The 20,163-nt window shown below is 41.6% G+C and overlaps 1 protein-coding gene across 3 annotated transcripts in view; it reads left to right on the plus strand.

The window, feature by feature from the left end:
• cdh8 (cadherin 8) overlaps window positions 1-20,163 on the plus strand; it is a 79,585-nt gene that overhangs the window by 45,564 nt on the left and 13,858 nt on the right. For all 3 annotated transcript variants that reach the window (XM_018752386.1, XM_018752385.1, XM_029256478.1), the window contains exons 4-7: window positions 8,786-8,905; window positions 11,060-11,227; window positions 11,481-11,668; window positions 15,280-15,533. In XM_018752386.1, the coding sequence (XP_018607902.1) occupies window positions 8,786-8,905; window positions 11,060-11,227; window positions 11,481-11,668; window positions 15,280-15,533 (730 nt within the window). The remainder of the gene's footprint in view (window positions 1-8,785; window positions 8,906-11,059; window positions 11,228-11,480; window positions 11,669-15,279; window positions 15,534-20,163) is intronic.

The following is a 20,163-nucleotide window of genomic DNA, read 5'->3' on the forward strand; positions in this document are numbered from 1 at the left end:
GTTAGTGACACGCATGGAAGCTATTAGGCCTCACTTCCGTGTTTTGACCAAGCACACCAAGTGAGCATCCTACTCTCCCATCGGCTGTGGCTACTCAGCTCAGTCTCAATTGCCTGTGTCTGAATGAAAGGTGAAAAAGTTTGCCCACAAATATCCTTCTGTCACCCAATGATTTGGCATTACTGAGATGCGGTGTCTCTCCCTCAATGGCCATAAATGCACCCCAGGTGGGTCTTGTGTGGCAAACAGGGAAATACGAGGAGCACTGTTGGCAGGGGCAATAGCTCGAGAGGACACCTTTCACCTGGGTTGACATCCCAACTCAAGCTGTTTCTCAACAAATGTGACAGTAATTCAAGTGTGAATGTGGCCCTGGGTGAGGCAGGATGACACAAAACCATGCTGGTGTCAATGCACACACATCTACTTATCTCAGCAATTCTTAACTGGACTTATGATATCATAATCGAAAAAAAAATTAAGCATTCATGCAGCACTGGTTTTTGGTACCCAGGCTGTGAGTACAGGGTTTCACCTTATTATGTGTGCTCTCCCAGTGTTTGTCTGGGATTCCTCTGGATTCTCTGGTTTCCTCCCACAGTCCAAAGATATGTGTCAGGTAGATCATTTACTTTAAATTGACCTTTGTGTGGGGGTGCAGTGGTGCAGTGGGTTGGACCACGGTCCTGCTTTCCGGTGGGTCTGGGGTTCAAGTCCTGCTTGGGGTGCCTTGCGACGGACTGGCGTCCTGTCCTGGGTGTGTCCCCTCCCCCTCCGGCCTTACGCCCTGTGTTACCGGGTGGGCTCTGGTTCCCCATGACCCTGTATGGGACAAGTGGTTCTGAAACTGTGTGTGTGTGTGTGTGTGTGTGTCTCTGTGTGAGAGTGGAAATGTGTATTTCTGTGATTGCCCTGCGGTGGACTGGTATCCTATCTACTGTGTATCTTACCTCACACCCTATGATTTCAGGATTGATCATTGTAACTCTGCTTTGGACAAGCACCTCTGTTTTTTCTGGCTTTTTTTTTGAAGATTAACTTCATGCTGATTACATTTATCCTTTTATCTGAGATAACAATCTTTGACAGTGGTATTTAAATGCATGTATGTCATGAGTTAACAAGTAAACAGGTTCATAAATAAACAGTAGATATAAATGATATGTTTCATACCTAGCTTATTTTACATGGTGCAGCTATAGAGCCGTATATCCAGCTGCAGACACATTACTCTTTATTGCTTTTTTATTGGGCCAAATTATATGCGTAAAATAAAAATGAACAAATACCACACATCTGGTGTTTGGCTTGTGTTTTCTATTGTAATATTTCAGCATCCATTTGGAAGTGGCAGAATTTTGGTTTTGCAAATTGACTTTTTTGAGGTCTTAAATCCAGACTGTGGGAGCATTTCTTGTTTATCCATGTGGCAGTGGTGCCAGTGGTGGCAAGGGCAACAATCCACTTCTCATTACAGCTTGAGCCTCAGCTGGACTTGGGTCGCCAGATCATCCTTCGAGGAATCACAGAAAACACAGCAACTCTGTGAACAATAATGAACTGAGACATACATCCTGTATTGAATACAGATAAGATAAAGCAGTCTGAAATGTATATAATACATATAGATATATATATATATATATATATATATTATATACACAGGGTCTGACCCCTAAGCTGGGAGAGTGGCTCCAGCAGATCCAGGGAACAACATCCGAGATCTCTGTCCAGAAGAGTGCGGTCCTAGGAACACCTAAAATACTGCGCAGAACCCTCAAGCTCCCAGGCCTCTGGTAGAGGACCCGAGCTTGAAGGAGTAAGACCACCCGCAAAAAAAGGGGACGAGGGGGGAAATTTTATAAAAGGACTATATATATAGCACATATATAAATTATTGATACTGAACCTGATGTTTGCAAAAGAAAAACAGATAATGTGATCATAGGCAGGTAGAGGTGACAAGCAGGTAGAGATTTCAAACACTGCAAAATAGGTTCTGAATATAAGTATGCCTATGTGATTTGGGATTTGAACGAGCACATATGACCAGAAAGTACCTGTTTGGAAAATGGTAGAAACCATCAGGTAATATTATTGACTATTAATTATCCATAAGTGGTTTGATTTCTAAGCAACTAACAATGATTTATCCTTTTATACAGCTGGATAATGTTTACGGTTTGAAGTAAATACCTTTATCAAGGGTTCCAGAACAGAAGCACGACTTTGGACCTATGTCTTTAAAATGCACAGTGACAGCTCTAATCACCTTTAATGTTAAATGTGACAAACTATGTTGTGCCATGGTAACATGGTGCCTCAGAAAAAGTGGATATGATAACAGCTGGGATAAGGTCTGGATTCACAGCACTTCCATAAGTCACTGAACTTCTGTGAAATCTGGGGCACCACCATTTTGCTGGGGGTTGTAGCGGTGATGGTGGAGAACTGAATACATGTTGTTGATTGCACCACCCTCCTATGCTCCTATGTGCAAATCTGATACATGCAGTCTTGATGACCCCAAAACATGGAAAAAGTCTGACTGGTGTGGGCCCTTTGATGCTAGGGGTTTACCAGGCTGCAGAGTAAACAGCAAAAGCCTTGAACTGAATGCAGAGCAAAGCTCACCACTGACCCTGTGGTGTTCATGTGTCTGCCTCTCCAGGACTAAAGGAAATTCTTCATTGACTTTTTTTTTGGTCCTCTGGTTTTGTTCTGAAAACATGAACTCCATCCTGAGGTTTCATATGAAGAGACAGACTGTTTCTTTTTTTATTTCTTTGATGTAAGTCCTTGGGTTGCACATATTCAACATTAACATTAGCATTTCAATGGTCACTCTTTCTGGACCACTATCTGTGTGACATTTTGTGTCTGAAAAGACATTTCTCTGGAATTGGGACTGTAATTTAAGTTCATAGGTTTTCGATGTGGATACCAGTGTGGTAGAATGAGCTCCCTCTGTCCTTCAGAACAGCTGAACAAACAATCAAGAAGGGCCTCAAAATATATTTCTTTCAGACACTGGTCTCTTGATCTCCTAATTGCACTATAAACTTGCAACTCTGTCATGATAACCTTAGTTTTTCTTATCATTTCTATATGTTGCTACTTGTGTAATGTATAACAGTAAAAACAGTAGTGTTGGACCAACTGACCATACTTTTATATCTCTTTGCTGGTTGTTGGTGCACTTTTGTTTGCTTTGACATGTAAATTGCTTTAGAGAAAAACATATGCTCAATCAATAAATGCAAATGAAAATTTGAAAGTAATTGGTAAAGTGGAAACCGTGCTCTGTCTATATTGAGGTGGTGGATATGAACCACAGTAACGAAGCATTATCCCTCAAGAACTAACTGACACTTTTCTTCACACTGGTGGCAGTGGAGTTTGTTGAGGATATCTGAGAGCAAGCTATAGAGAAAAACAGGTGGTACCAAGGGGCTGCAGGGCTGCAGAAGCAGAGGAATAACCTTGATTTGTCCATCTGCCCCAGATGTCCCCAGAAAACCTCCAATTAGGTGCAGCATGCGTGGGAATAAATGTCAGCCAGACAAGCACTTGCATCAGTCAAATGGCTTCCAAGAGGACCACTACAGAACAGACACAGGCGTCAGCAATGACTTCTAGGGGATCGCAATCTACTTTGAGCATTGTTCCAAACGTTGTTTCCCTCTCAAAATCTCCTGGAGTTTACAGCTACTACATCACAGTCATCACACCTGTGCCACTAAACACAAAATGAAGCCAGAGACAATATGCCACGAAACGAGTTTCCCCTAGACCACCAGGGCAGAGAATGGTCCGCCTGGTCCTCATCCAGAGTCTGGGGAGCCAGAGTACAATATTGAGGAAGGACAAGCTAATCTGTTCTGATTTGAAATAGTGACACTGTGAAGCAATGTCTCCAATTGTTCACTCTGATATTGGAGGAAAAAATTTCACTTTTGAGTGAGAGAGAGAGAAGAGAGGTTTTGTGTGTGTGTGTGTGTGTGTGTGTGTGTGTGTGTTGGGGTGCTATTTCAAGCCTCACCGACTCCGCGTTTTCTACGCTCTTTATCTTTTGTTTGTGCTTTTTATTCCTTGGTGCTTTTATGTATTATGATAACTTCACCCTTGTTTTTCTTTGAGGTGTGCATTTAAGGAATCACAGGTTTCAGAACAAATTCCATCCATGTGCTGTGTTCCCTCGCACTGAGCATCCACTCAGTTCTCTTTTTTGCCACCCTGTTTGGTCTGCAATTTACTCCTTTTCTCGGTAAGCGGCAGGACTCACAGAGAAGCATGGTGGCAGAGTGACTGGGGTTGTTGTCTAGTAGTCCGAAGATTGTTGCTTTAAATTCAATCTCCTGCCACTGTACCCTTGAGCAGGTTAAATGAATTAGTTGTTACATTACATTTATTGCATAATTTGACACTGTTCTCCAAAGCAGGATTCTAACCAGGGTCTTTTCTATTTACATATATTTATTCAGCTGATGCTTTTCTTGGAATTGATTTACAGCCTTAAGCCACCTTCAATTATTTGCACTTTCATATAGCTGAGTAGTTTTTATTGTACCAGTTCAGGGTAAGTACCTTGATCAAGGGAACTGCAGAAGGAACCTGGTTTTGAATCTAGAACCTTTGTTTGTAAGGTATTGTTAATCACTGTTGTACTTTTTGGCACCAAGATGTTTTTCTTCTGTCTTTTTAGAAAATTCTAATTATTATTATTATTATTATTTTTTAACTTGTGAAGTAACTGGAGCTGTAACTGCACATCGCCTATTGCTGTGGACCCCCACCCGCCTCCTTTTCACACTCAGCACCCCGGTCTGCCTAAGTACCATTCTGTGGGCCTCCAGTCTGGAGTGAAGATCCAGACTAACACGATCTGAAAAACCCCTATGAAAAATGGGAACAAAAGAACGTTTACCCTGCCCGGAATAGGGTCACCGGGACCTATTGAAGGATTCTGTTAGGTTAAGTCTGAAAAGTTAAACGTGTTCAGTGATTCATCAGGGAAGAATGAAATAAAGCAAACCAACACTTAACAGATGGTATTGATAGCACCATGATTTCACATTGTGCGGCATGGTGGCACAGCAAGTAGTGTTGCTGTCTCACAGTCTGTTTACAGGAGTTTACATGTTCTCCCCGTGTCTGCGTGGGTTTCCTCCCACAGTCCAAAGATATGCTGGTCAGGTTCCCCCATAGTCTGTGAGTGACAGAGAGGGTGTGTTTCACTGATGTATGGACGAATGAACCTTTGTAAAGTAGTGTATCTTGCAGTGTAAGTCACCTTGGTGAATAAGGTGTGTGGGCTGATACCACTACATAGTATCCATTGGAAGTTGCTTTGGAGAAAAGCGTCTGGTAAATAAATTAAATTTCTTTTTCTTACTGGGCATTGTTGAACTTTATTTGTTTCAGGAACTATAATAATTCTTATGTGGTGTACATGACAATGAGGACAACTTATTCTGTTTGACATGAAGACATTAATGAGAGGACAGTCCTCTTGGTTATAAATTATTGTTATTACCGATTATTTATCTGACAATTTTCTCCAAATCTACTGAAAACCTTTGGTTTGCACACTAAATTACTTAAACTGATTTATCCATTTATACTTTAAGGGAACCTTTACCACACCATTTTAGACCTTCATCCAGGGTACAGCAGCTGGAGTGGGAATTCAAATCCATTACCTACAGTTGGGAGCTTATGGCCCTAAACTCTATATTGCAGCTCTTTCCCATCCAATGTCTACTGAAAAATTGGTATTCTTGCCATGTGTTGGGATTTGTTCTAGTTTGTGTAAATGCCATTAACAACGGATGCCATGTTAACTGTGAAGTTTGATGTAGTAGTAGTTCTGGGTGGAAAGAGGTTTGGGTGACAATCTCTGTTATTTCACTGCACGGTAGTTATACACTGTAGTTACTTGGTAGTTATACACTGCTTTGAATTAGATTCCAATGGTTGCCCTACTGGGGGTGTGGTGGCACAGTGGGTTGGACCAGGTTCTACTCTCTGGTGGGTCTGGGGTTCGAGTCCCACTGCAGGTACCTTGCGACGGACTGGTGTCCTGTCCTGTCCTGTCCTGGGTGTGTCCCTTATGTCCTGTGTTGCCGGTAGGCTCTGGTTCCAGTTCTCCGTATGGTCACACTACCTTAATTCAGTGGAGAAGTTCTAGCAGGAGGTTATGTGTGCTAAACAGGTGGTGTCATCTGTTTTAAAGTTGGGGTTGCTCTTCAAGTCTTCATTGGTTAGAGTGAGCCACTGTTCTGTTAGCAATGTAACGCTGTCTGCTGTTCACAGTGAGCTGTTTTTCCCAGGACTTATATCCGCCACATTCCTGTGGGTCAGTGCCAATGTGTAGGATTTTTTCTTGTAGATGTCTTAATTTTTAAGTATTTACCATGTTGCATATGCTGTTCTTAATCTAAGGTTAACTCAGTGCACACAGTTCAGAGGTCAGAGGTGAAACCTTACATAACACCGGTCCTGTTTATATAAACAGTGAAGATGGAGGGATTACTTAAAAACATTAGGGTCATAAAAACATCAGTCATAAATAATTAGTTTAGAGGACTTCACCAAGAACAGGACTCAGGTTATCTGTATGCACCAAACAGTGCTGCAGAGATCTTATCAGCTGAGGTGGATGGTACTGATTATTTACTAGCTGATTCTTAATGTGTTTTTCACATGGAGATCATAGGGTTGTAACATCAAATCTTGCAAACCCACACTCGGATGTCTAAGTCAAAGGTAGAAAAATAGAGGCTATACCAGTCCACCAAAGCTGAAAATTCTGCAGCAAAAAGGTATTGATCCATGTTCACCCCCCATACCTCTGCTACATACCTATGAAATGGTAGGGTTGGCCTCCATGAAGACTGAAAACTCACACAAACCCCTAACCCCAGCCTGCCAACTCTCACTAAACCCTTTCATTCTAACCCTCATCCTAACCCCTAACCCCTACCATGCTAACCCTGAGTATGGAGGCAGAGCTGCCAGCCATATTCACCCACTGCCAGGCTTACAACCACAGCAGCTCCACCAGCTAGGCCTCTCCTCCCCAACAACCCACCGAGTTTTGCCATCCAAACCCGAGAGTTTCAGATACCTGTGGCTGGACCTGATGCCTCCTGCAAACCGGCGAGCACTTAGCAGAGCTGTCACAACACCAAAGAACATCCTTTACAAACAATTACCACACCATCTGGACTGCCAGCTCGCTGCAGTGGCGCGTTTCCCTGCATCCCAGCCGCCGGCTGCCGCAGCGGCAGGTCACACAGCACAGCCATTCAGGTCGGCGCCTTTGCTCGTCACGTTGTTCATTTCCATCCCACTTACCAAACTCCACTTTTCCCATCTTTCCCCCTATGCTTTGAGAGGGAGTCACATGACTCGAACATGGCCCTTTGCTCCCGCACCCCATGTGTCCTAATAAACATACTCTTCTCAGACTCTAATTAGGAGGAGATTTTCAGATACCACTGAAGGGCAATCAGTGGGAACAAGCTGCAAAAATGATAAACTGATTAATCCACTGTTGTTTTACAAAAGCAAGGCATCAGTACAGTGATTCGTTTCCTTGTGTTTTTGATGACAATAATATTTGATAACGTCTTACCTCCAGTAACTGCTGAATAGGTTGGTCATTTTAACTTTATTCATTTACCTGATGCTTTTCTCCAGTGTGACTTATAATGTTATAATCTACTTACAATTATTTAACCATTTATATAGTTGTGTAATTTTTCTTGGAGAATTTTGGTTAGTATCATATTTTAGTGTGCTATAGCATTTGGCAGTTGGTAGTGTAATGGTTTGAGCTACTGCCTTCAGATCCGAAAATCACAGATTAAGATCTCACCTCCAGCTGTTGTACCCTTGAGAAAGGTACTTGCCCAGAACTGCCCTATTAAAATCACACATCTATATAAATGGGTATATAATTGTAAGTATCTTAACACTCAAAGCTGTTTTAGAGAAAAATCTCTGCTAAAGGAATAATTATAAATATAAGCAGGATTTGCACCTGCAATAGTTGGATCAAAAGACCGCAGCTCTTTCCACTGTAACATCAGTGGCCTGTACCACTCACCTTGACTATTTGCATTTTGTAAAGATGCAGACAGAAGAAAAATCCCTGTTTGCCAGGCTCCCAACTACAAAGAACCAGCGTATCATTTATTTTCTGCATTCATTTGTGTTGAAGATACCATACTGCTACATATTATAGCTTTGACACAACTCACTTAGTTAAAAAAATAAGTTTTTTGAAACATAAAAGTGTAAATAAAATCTGGCACCTGCTTTGTTTTGCAATTTCTTTCCATCAGCATTACAGTAGCCCTTTGGCCTTACCGTGCATCTTTAATAGGTTTTTCATAGGTTAAATGACGATGCTAATGTATTCATAAGTTTAACCCAGGGGGTATGGAACTCTCCTGATGCGTAGGAATTCTAACTCTCACTGTGTTTGCTGTTAACACATCTCCAGTGGTAGAGCTGCCTGCAAACAGAACACAAAGTCAGAGGTGCCATCAGATCATGGCAGATAAGTAAAATATGCACCAGGTATATGAATTACTTACAATTTTCAAAAAAAAAGAAAAGAGTTGGAAGGGACCCATGAATGAGTCACTGTGAGGGATCACTGGGAAGTTTGTTTCAGGCAATGGAGCTCCATCCTCCCTTTGTTCTGAAGTTGTTTGGTGCAGTTAGGTGAATGGGCATTGTTTGATGTTGCTTTTTTGCCTCCACCTCTTCTCAGGTACACCGGTCACCAAGGTGACGGCAACAGACGCAGATGACCCGGTGTATGGCAATAGTGCCAAGCTGGTCTACAGCATCCTGGAGGGGCAGCCCTATTTCTCCATTGACCCCAACACTGGTGAGAGGGAGGAGGTGGACCCATGAAAGGGTGGAGCCATTAAGAAGGACAGAGCTAGGGAGGCTTGGAGTGGATTGAGACACATTCTCCAGCCCATACTGGTCTTTCCTTATCAAAAAAAAAAAAATTGTCCATCATCTCCACTTTCAATTTGCAGGCGACCTCAATTTGAACCTTGTCTTGCGTTTTTTAATGACATTTTCTGCAGACTTGTTAACTGTGTGTCTGTGAGCAGGATGATTAACTAATGAAATTACATTAATAAGTAATTAAATGTAAATTAAAAGATCATGATTTGGAAAACAAAGAAACAATAAATCTGTTCAAATCATAGCGAGATTTTTTTTCTTTTCTATTAAATTATTCTTAACTATATCCCCCAGTATTGTTAATGTTGATTATTCTATGTAGATATTTGGACCCCCCTTTGTTAGCAAATGAGATATAAAACACCCTCCTTTTGGAAACAGTGTGTTCATTTTGCATAATTATTGAATATATGCAGATGGATCATTCAAATGAGACAGATGTTTTAATAAATGTGAATGAAAGATAAAAGGTAGGGGGGTGTAACCATTAAAACAGCCACACAAAACAATCCATTTGACACCTCTACACCCACGCAAGAAATCAAACGATGCTGGTAATTTAAGCAGCATTATGGCCAAATTCATCACTTTCTAAATGGACAAAGAAAAGTTCTCAAACATCTATGGAAATCAGTGTTTTCCTTTCCTCGTAATTTGACAATTATGATTTAATTGGAATAGCTCACAATCCTTGAGGATTAAGCTAAAATAATGGACATACAATGAAATGAGAATGTAGTCGAACCCTGCATCATGCTCTCAGAAATGAGATGGATTAGTTTTCCCTGTGCATAGTTGCAGTGGATTTATTATAGCGATAATGCCTTCCTAAATTCTTCTTCTGCTTTTGCAAAGCCAGGCCAGAGAACAGATTCACCTGCACTTCTCCTGCCCTGTGCCCTCCTGTGTTGCATAAAGGGTGAACGTGCCCTGAATAATAATAATAATAATAATAATAATAATAATAATAATAAGACACAATTTTACTTTAATCTCTCTAGTAATGACTCTATGTCACCTGCTGCCCCATTTTATTCTATAACTAGAACAGGCATCCTTTCCCCCAGAAGGCATACCTCTCTATAGTCTCTTGTTGGAACTGCTGCACAATAAATGTCAGCATGAGTTTGGTGTAATCCACCCTTTGTGTGCCTGTGTCACACTTTCAATATTTGTTTGATGAACCTGCAAGTGTCTGCATTCAAAGCGGATTACCTCCATCTGTTGATAAGATGTATATTCCTTTTCTTTGGCACTAGAGTCAATAAGATCCACTCTGCATACAATATTTAAGATTATAGCAGACAGACAGCCCTGTTTGCAGCCCATCTGAACTCAGATGACTCCAGGCAAGCAAAAACCAACTCTGCAAATAAACAAATCGATTTTGTAGCATGGAAGTGGGTACACACCACATCTGTGGGATTGTGTCATCTGTGTAATTTGTTTATTTTATTCATATTGCATATTATTATTGTTGTTATTATTATTATTAAAAACATAATGCATTAAATGAAAGCTTTCAAAATGATGATAAGAATGGCTTCAAACTTTATATATTAACTCTATAGAGCAAATAAAATTGAGTCTCTGAGCTGCACTTTAAATTAATTGTATAAAATTAATTTTAATGGTACAAGAAATTGTTCACATTCCTAATTCTATTCCAGTATTCATTACATGTCACACTTTTTTTTTTTTTTAACTTTATTTGTTTACCGCATTAGCTGAGTTTGCTGCCTTGGCATGTTTGGGGGATGAAAGAGGGATTTTTTTTTTTTATTGTCATTGAAATTCAGCTAAATCCATCAGTTCAAGGATGAATGGGAACTAAATCTGAATCAGCTGCCTTGATTCCTGGGTCAGAATTGATTTTCAATTAATTTTAATTCCAAAATTGGTTTAAATCAAATGAAAATGAGACATGAACAGAGAAGTGTTCTGGTTTTGATCACTCAAAGGGAAATCTGGCTGAAACCCTTGCCAGTATTCCAATATTGCTTGATTATGTTCAAAATGTCCTCATGAGTCATTGACACCATATGGTTAACTGTGTCATTTTCAGCGGTCATTAAAATTGCACTTCAAGGGATGGACCGTGAGATGAGGGAGGAGTACCTGGTCGTCATCCAAGCCAAGGACATGGGGGGTCACATGGGTGGGTTGTCAGGGACAACCACTGTCACAATCACACTTACTGATGTCAATGATAACCCGCCAAAATTCTCAAAAAGTAAGTGAAGCAAATTATTTTCAATGCCGTGATTACTAAAGCTGTTGCAATAAATACACAAACAATGTTTGGACACTTTGTGCTTTTTATTTATATTATCTTTATTTTAACAGCAAAATTTTAATGGCCAATATGTATAGAATCTCTGACTGCAAAGCTCATTCTATTCATGAATACGAGCACATGATTTATAATTTAACAGGTAGCTAAATGCTAGCAGTTTTTAGCCCTCAGCTTCTACCCTCTTCATCAGGTCTTTATGAGTTTACCATACCAGAGGACCTTGGAATTGGCCAAGTTGGTGGAAAAGTGAAAGCAAATGACCGGGACATGGGGGAGAATGCCAAGTCAACGTATAATGTCATTGGTGGAGATGATAAGGACGTCTTTGAAATCACCACAGATTCCCAGACGCAGGAGGGAATCCTAAGGCTGAAGAAGGTATGATCCAACAATCAAGAGGGAGAGCAGCTGAGGAGTGTCAGGGTGAGGGTGGTTGGGTATAAAGAGCATTTTAAGGAAACAGCAGCAATGAGAAACAATTAAGAATGCAGTTCTGTGTGTTTGTGGGCACCGCATTATGGCCTATGTAAGCAGAACCCAAAAGATGTATGTGGGACTTGATTGTAGCAGGGGCCTGCAGGCTGTTTCTTCCAAAACTGACAACAAAGCATTAGCACCCTGTGGATGAGGAAAGGGAACCTAAAATAAATACCCCTGTGAACCTGCAGCCACCTTCAACTTGCCTTGTACACCTCATCCATCCCACACCTTGGAATTCACCCTCAGCAGAATTCTGAGAATTTTTTTGTGTAAATCTGGCAAGTGTGGTACACCCCATCAAACCTGGGGAGATTTGCCCCTTCAGTGTGCCCAACCAGTCTCCTCTTGAAGTCCTGGGGCTCACTGTTCCTTAGCACAGTTAGGATAAGGGATTAAAGGTAGTGTTTTTGTTATGGTTAGGGTTTGGGTTGGCTTACAGTTTACATTTGATGTTCAAGTTAGACTTTGGCTTAGGGCTCAGGTAAATTTTGAGGGGTTAGGCATTCCACTCAGGGTATATGGTGCATTGATGGGTCTCCTTGGATTTGACATCTCAAGATTTGTCAATTACTTGAGCTTTTTGAATAGGATTTATTTAACCTTCTCTAAAGTCCAGTTCCCCCCAAGCCATCATATATGAATATATATGAAATTCACAGACATTCACATTATCATATAGCTGCATCCATATGCTAATCTGTACTCAGATGGTCCTATCTGGGCACCATGCACATTTACAAACCACAGAAATAGGACTCTCCTCAAAGTGTGGTATATAAACAGATTTTTATCTCCCTGCATGCATGTTGCATCACCATCCAGTATCTTCCCCACCAGGGCGACTGAACAAGAGTGGTGCAGGTCAGGGTGCTGCAGTGCACAGTGCAATGCTGTAGATGTTGTTGAGTGTCAACAACGTTGCACTCTTTGCCTTCTTTCCAAACCTCTCTGGCAGTGCAATAAAGTCCCAGGAGGGAATGGGTTTTCTACCCTTGGATGAGATCTTTTAACAGGGAAAGGTGTTCGCAGTGGGGCTCTCTGCAACGCAATAATTTGTGTAATGTAAACAGGAAAAGGGATTTGCATGAAGAAAGTCATAAATATTTATTAATGCTGCTATTATCCAAAGTGACTTACCTCTCTCTACAACAGGAGTCTTCTCACGCGCTGCTCTCCCACTCTCTCACTCTCTCTCTTTCTCATTCTCACTGTGGTCCTTTCCTGGTCTCTGAGTACAGACAAACAGAGAAGAAGCTCCTGGGGCCCAGCATCTCCAATATCTACCTCCATCCTCCCTAGATTTTACCAATAGTAGGGAGAATGTGTCTCCACATACTCCACATCCCACAGAGGGTGGTAGCTGTTGTGGCTGTTGAATGGTCCCTTTGACCAAACTCGTGTCCCTCGTTTCCAGCACCATGCCCACCGCCAATGACCCTCTACTACATGAAGTAAAACAATTAAAATGAGTCAATTTTGACTGGAGATCCCATTACAAATATTGCTCTGAATATTGCTGTCAGATATCAAGGGGAAATTAGCAAAGGTGGAATGTGACAAGGTTAAAATTATTGATCCAAATCCGGTTATGGTGACAAAGACTTTCTTTGTCAGTAAGGGTTCGTTTTTCATCTCATGCTTTCCCAGGTCCAACTAGGGTGGCACAGAGGTATTTTCAGCAACAGGGGCAGTGCTTTGATGTCCCTATATGGCATCCGTTTACACGCAAACCCCTATGGCGGGGGGCAGAAGATGCGATGATGTTTGTCACCTACCTGGTTTAGTGTTCACTCTACCCAGATTACCATTACTGAAGATGCACTCTAATCCAGGCCAAAGCAACAACTGCACAGATCTCCTCAGAATGAGGTCCATTTCCAATATGGCTGACTCATATAGACTAATAATCCTGGGTGGAGGATCTTTCTTCAAGTGGTATGGTCCTGAGAGGGAAGACACCGCAGAAGAGGCTGTTGAAACCGCTGAATGAGGAAGATAAATGACGGCAGGGCACTTCATGCAAAAATAAGCTAAAGAAAGTACAGCAGTATGCCATTGTCATCAATTTTAATATCTCTAGAAATTGTATTTAAAGGGGCCAGAAAGTGCTGTGAAGGTTTTTCTATATAACAGTAGGTAGACAAGCATTTTGGTGCAATAACTGGAAATTTCACAAAACTGATTTTTTAAATGTTATTTATTTCTTCTTTTTGAACATCATTGCCAGTAGCATCTCTGCAGCGTCAGACATTGTAGTCTAATCACATTGGGAGGAGCCTGCCTCATGACGGCCGATCAGGGGGTCCCATCGCTTGGCATGCTGGGCTATAAGTTTGAGGGTATAAGTAATGGGAGGAGATTGGCAAAAGCAAAAAGTGCTCCAAAGCTCTTTCCCGCCCTGACGTCCCGATGCCAACGGACTTCAAAGCCCCTACTGGGGGTCGATTCCCAGCTGCCCTCCTCTCACAGCTGGGCTCGCTCTCAACTGTGAGAATTTTTCTGCCACTTCCCAACCCCTCCCTTTTTTAAACTCAGCTCCAACTGTTTTTTTTTTTTTTTCTCTTTTTTGCTCACTCCCCTTATTCCCAAAGCCAGCCATTCCCTCTAGCGACCAGGCCCACTTTTTGATTTCCCTATAAATCCTAGTTATAGAGTAAGAAAGTGACTTGATCTCATTATTCTAGTATTATAAAAGCACCCAGAGGTGATTGTGCACAAAGAAGGCTCAGGCGGGGAAAGTCACGGCAGCCTGAGTCACTAAAACTTTGACATTTTTACTTGTGGCTAATATTGAATAGAGTGCAAAGCATGAAAGCAGTACAATCTTCATATAAGAGAGTGCTTGTCTGATATTGTAATGAAAAGACCATGTTGAGTTTCACCTCGAAAGTCATCACCGCCTGATAAATACACATATGCCAGATGCAAGTAAATTAACTTCTGATACCCTTGCTCTTTTGTGTATTTATTTCAGTGGTGGGTATTTATTAATATTTACGTGGCACACAAAATATAGCCCGTTATCTGATATTTTCTTTCCCGGCCCAAATTTATTTCTTGCAATAGTTGTTGTGTATCTGCAGAATTGTTATGCTAATGTAGGTCAAAATAATTATATTTCTGAAAAAGAATAAACATACAAATGACATTTGCGCATGATTGCTTTCCAGTTGACCAAAGATTTCCTGGAATACTATTAGATTAACCTTCTTTATGACGGTGTTTCAGTCTGGAACAGATGTTACCTGTGTAGAAATTAATAATGCCTTGATCTCTTCAGGTGAGATGTTGTCTGTTGTCCAAAAAATAATGGATTTATTTTTTCCTTTCCTGTTATTGCCCCGCTGGGTTTATTTATATATTTTCCTTTATTTATCATGTTGGAAAATGGGAGAAGGTACAGCTACTGTGAATTTTTTTTCTGAAAATCAATCTATAAGGGTCAGATGCCTCTGTCCAAGATTCAGCAAACATTAGCTAAAGGCATCTGTCTCTCTGTCTCCCATCAGCCTTTGGACTTTGAAAATAAAAAGTCTTACACCCTGCGGGTGGAGGCGACCAACGTGAACTTTGACCCGCAGTTCAGCGGCAGTGGGCCCTTCAAGGACACGGCCACAGTGAAAGTGGCTGTGGAAGACTCGGATGAGCCACCTGTGTTCACGCAGCCCAGCTACCTGGTGGAGGTGCATGAGAACACAGGTGTGAATGCTGTCATCGAACAGGTGGCTGCACACGACCCTGACATCACAGGCAGCCTCGTCAGGTGAGAAGTGATGTCTGATTCGTCTGGAGGTATCAGAACAATTCTGTTTGCGTATGACTGCGATGCAGTGACAGTTTACCAAATCCAGTCACGTTCCCCTTCTGCTAGTCTCGGGGGCCTGATTTTCACAACATTAAAAAAGTAAAAAAATTGTATGGTTAAATCTGTTGTCATGATAATATTTGTCAGTTGTCACACATATTTAACCATTAATAACAGTACCAGTAAAACAAAAATAAAACTGGTTGCTCAAAGAGTCTATCTTTTCTTCCTCCCTATATTACTTGCTCCAGAAAATATCGCAAGGGTACCTTACATAAAGGCTGCATAGGCAGCTCCTCTCCATCCTGCCCATCTTTCATTAAGTCTCCTGTGGCCTGCACTCTTCCCAGGACAACACTCAGTGCTTCCTTTAATTAGACAGTGGGCTAAGGCAAGGTAAAATTGCAGAAGGGATGCTCTACAGTTCTCTAGTTTGCTCTTTTCATTTCATTCCAAGCCTTTATTTCTCCATTTACTTACAATCATTTCCCTTTATTTGCATTGCAGTTGATCGTGTCCTGTTACAATATTTGGCTGTTGTGATGTGCCTTATTCCAAAAAGGTATAAGGACCCATGAGTGGTCATTAGGACTATGGTTTATTACTTTTAATTAAAAATTTTATACATTGTTATTATTATACTTCATTTTCTGACTGCTGGTATTAACTTGCAAAGTTGGAGGTAATGGGTAGCATGATGGTCAGAGCCACTGCCTTCCAAAATGTACAGTCCTTGGTTTGAATTCCCACACCTACTGTAGCACCATTGATCCAGGTATTTACCCTAAACTGATACTGTAAAAATTACCTGACTGCATAAATATGTAAATAATTTTAAATAATTTAGGGTACAAACCCAACATTCTAAATCATTTTGGACAATGGGGTGTGATGAATAAGGATTAAAAATACCATGTTTGGATGCTTTCCTGGCAATCTGAAGTGAAAACGTTATAGCTTGGTGAAAGGCTGAATGTTTCTATCATTATCAGCAGTCGACTCCCTTCGGACATTGTTGGCTGTTAGCTCGATTGCTAATGGACGCGCCGTGCTGTATAATGAATGGCTTTATGTGAGAGGAGGGCCCTGCGGCTGCGCACAGTGTTCCACCTGAACACCGTTCCAGCTGCAGCCAGAGTCTCCACAGGAGGTTTTTGCCAAAAAGTGTTTACTAAGCACCTCCAGGATTATTAATAACATGATTTTTTTTTTTTTCTTTTTTCTTTTTTTTTGCTGCTCTGTGGTCAGAAAAGAAAGTTCCCCATGCACTGATTCCAGGAAGACATTGTGCTTTCTGGGCTTTCAGTCACTGTCATATGGACAGGCCTGATGTTTGAGCTCATTAATATTAGCAAGGCCGCAGGGTTTGTCTCGGGATGCAGCACTGATGTTGTTTGGGTATTGTTTTTTTTTTTTTTGTTTTGGATTCCTTCTGTTTTTTCACTATGGCATTTTAAGCTAAAGGAAACCTGCAGGACTCCAAAGATTTTTTTTCTCTTGTTTTTTGCACCAAGATGATTCATGTGGCATTACTCTTCATATCTGCAAAGGAAAATGAGGGTGTCCAACAGGAAGAGCCAACAAAATTCTGTTACTCTGAAGCTAGACGCTAATGACCTGCCTTGACCTGACATTTCCTTGCCATCTTATGTGGCTCCCCAGCCAAGATAAATTGTCCCAATGCACAAAGTGGTGTTCCTTTAACTTAGCAGGCATTTATTATTCCACATTGAATACAATTCCTCTTAACAAGGAAACATTAAAAGACACAATATAACTTATGAATATGTCATGTATAGCCTTTTATTTACAGTGAATAAGAAAATTAACAGTAAATAATAGATAGATAGATAGATAGATAGATAGATAGATAGATAGATAGATAGATTACTTTATTATTCGGTTACAAATACAATTTGGGAAGAAAAAAGAACATTACATCCAGTTGGAATTTTCAGTTCCCTTTTCAAACCCTGCAGGAAACATGTGACAGTCTCTTATCTTTTGAGGTAACTGGCTGGTTCACATTAGTATTCCAAAGAGGTGCAGATCAGTAAAACCGTTAAGTAATTTCCATCTACAGCATTTCCATCTACAGATTTTACACCTCACTATCCACCCAGTATTTAACCAAAAAAGAATGGTAACTTAGAATATAGAATGGAGCAAGAGAGCAGCAGCTTTTTATTGATTTGTATTTACTTTTGTGTGAGGGAATAATTCGGGTTATCTTATTGAGGTGGTGTCCTTTTAGATGCGTCCACTGTGATCCCTTACACCTTAGCCATCTTTTCTGGTAATGTCTGAGTGGAAGTTAGGGTTCTCCATGGTTGATTTCAGCACTCCCTTTCTCTCTCTTTCTCTTTCTCTCTGTCCAAATGACAGTCAGTATTCAATGTATGCAGAGGCTACTCTAGAAGCAGGACAGATTATGAATATCTTCCATTTTTTTTTTAATGAGAATGGTCTTTACAAGGCAAACCTACTTCTGTGTCCTCCTCTGTGGAATACCTGCAGCAGAACAGCTGTAGCTGTGGAATGTGGAACACGAGTTGGCTCAATTGCAGAGCGTCTCACTGATGAAGGCTCGATAGGGTAGGCGTCACAGCATTCTGGAGCCTTGCAAGTGTCGCCTGGTCCTGGTTTTCTCAGGGCTGCACAATGTTCATCCAAAAAGAAGTGCCACTCTGCAGTACACAACTGGAGAGATGGCAGTGTCACTTTTCATTCTCATTGGATTATTTATTTATATTCTTGTTATTATTATTCTTATAAAAGCACAGAAGGTGGCATACTGGTTAGAGTTCTATATTTCCAAGCTTCTCCTCTCTCCATTGGCTTCCTGTAGTTGCCTGTATCGAATTCAGTACTCTGCTTACAGCCTACGAAACGGTCCAAGGACCTGCAGTCAATACCTACAGGATCTGATCTCTCTCTACAGCCCAGCAAGAGCACTGTGCTCCTTCACCTCTGGCCACTAAGTGGTCCCACATTCGAGAGATCCAAAATCAGAAATACATAGGTTCTCAGTTTAGATCCCAGTGTAGTAGAATGAGCTTCCTCTGTCCCTCAGAGTTGCTGAATCCCTTTCACATTCAAATAGGGTCACAAATTCATCTCTCTCACAGCCACTTCTTGAGCTGATGACACATACAGAGTCCCTCTAGAAAGTTCTGTGCTCCACTTGTTTCCTTGGTGTTGAAAGGGCTCTGTTCACAGTCACTGTGATTAACCCCAGACCTCTTCTGTCTTTTCCAACTTTTCCCATCATCACCATCTTTTCAAGAGAATCCAAGCTTCTTGTTACAAGTTCGAAGTATGACAACTTCAATCTCATCAATTGCAGATCCAGTGAGAGTTCTGCTCTAATTTTATCTAAGTCCTCTAATAAAGGTTAACCTTACATTTACATTTATTCATTTAGCAAACACTTCTCTCCAAAGCAACACATGACTCAGTGTAAACAGAAAAGCATTTCATCTCAGACATTCCCAAAGCACAATAATAAAATGGATTCCAAGATTCTGAGGCTTGCACTGAGCTGTCAGACCATGCACGTAATCTGTTTCCTGCCATCATACATATTTCATATTGTAATATGTGTTACACATTTGCACTTAATGCCTGTTATGTCTCTACACATTATTTTATATAGCTTATTTTTTAAAGCGAGTTAATCGTTTGCTTAGAGGCCTTCAGTTTATATTTAAAAAGAAAAAAAAAAAAATCCGAATGAAGATTTTTGTTTAATCAACATGATTTTTTTTTTTCACAGCTGCTAACCAAATGGACAAGAATAGAGCAGAATTAGAACTAGCATCATGTCATTATAAGTTTATCTGTTGTTATATTTACTGCCTCCTCCTTGAACCGCCACCTTATCGTGGTGGAGGGGTTTGAGTGCCTGAATGAGTCCAGGAGCTATGTTGTCTGGGGCTACATGCCCCTGGTAGGGTCTCCCATGGCAGACAGGTCCTGGATGACAGACGAGACAAAGCGCGGTTCAAAAACCCCTTATGACAAAAAAATCAAGGCGTCCGTTTACCCCGCCCGGTATGGGGTCACCGGGGCCCCACCCTGGAGCCAGGCCTGGGGGGGGGGCTCGCATGCGAGCGCCTGGTGGCCAGGTCTATGCCCACGGGGCCTGGCCGGGCTCAGCCCGAAGCCACAACGTGGAGCCGCTCTTCGGTGGGCTCACCACCTGCCGGAGAAACCATAAGGGGCCGGTGCGTTGTGATTTGGGCGGTGGTCGGGGCCGAGTGCCCGGCCGACCCGAACCTCGGGCGCCAACTCTGGTTTTTGGGACTTGGAATGTCACCTCACTGGCGGGGAAGGAGCCTGAGCTGGTGCGGGAAGTTGAGAGATACCGTCTAGATATAGTCGGGCTCACTTCCACTCACAGCTTGGGTTCTGGAACCACTCTACTCGATCGAGGGTGGACTCTCCACTATTCTGGCGTTGCCCAAGGTGAGAGGCGGCGGGCTGGTGTGGGCTTATTAATAGCCCCCCAGTTCAGCCGCCATGTGTTGGAGTCTACCCCGGTGAATGAGAGGGTCATCTCCCTACGCCTTCGGGTCAGGGAACGGTC

This window comes from Scleropages formosus, chromosome 11 (assembly GCF_900964775.1).
Source record: "Scleropages formosus chromosome 11, fSclFor1.1, whole genome shotgun sequence".
Lineage (NCBI taxonomy): Eukaryota > Metazoa > Chordata > Actinopteri > Osteoglossiformes > Osteoglossidae > Scleropages > Scleropages formosus.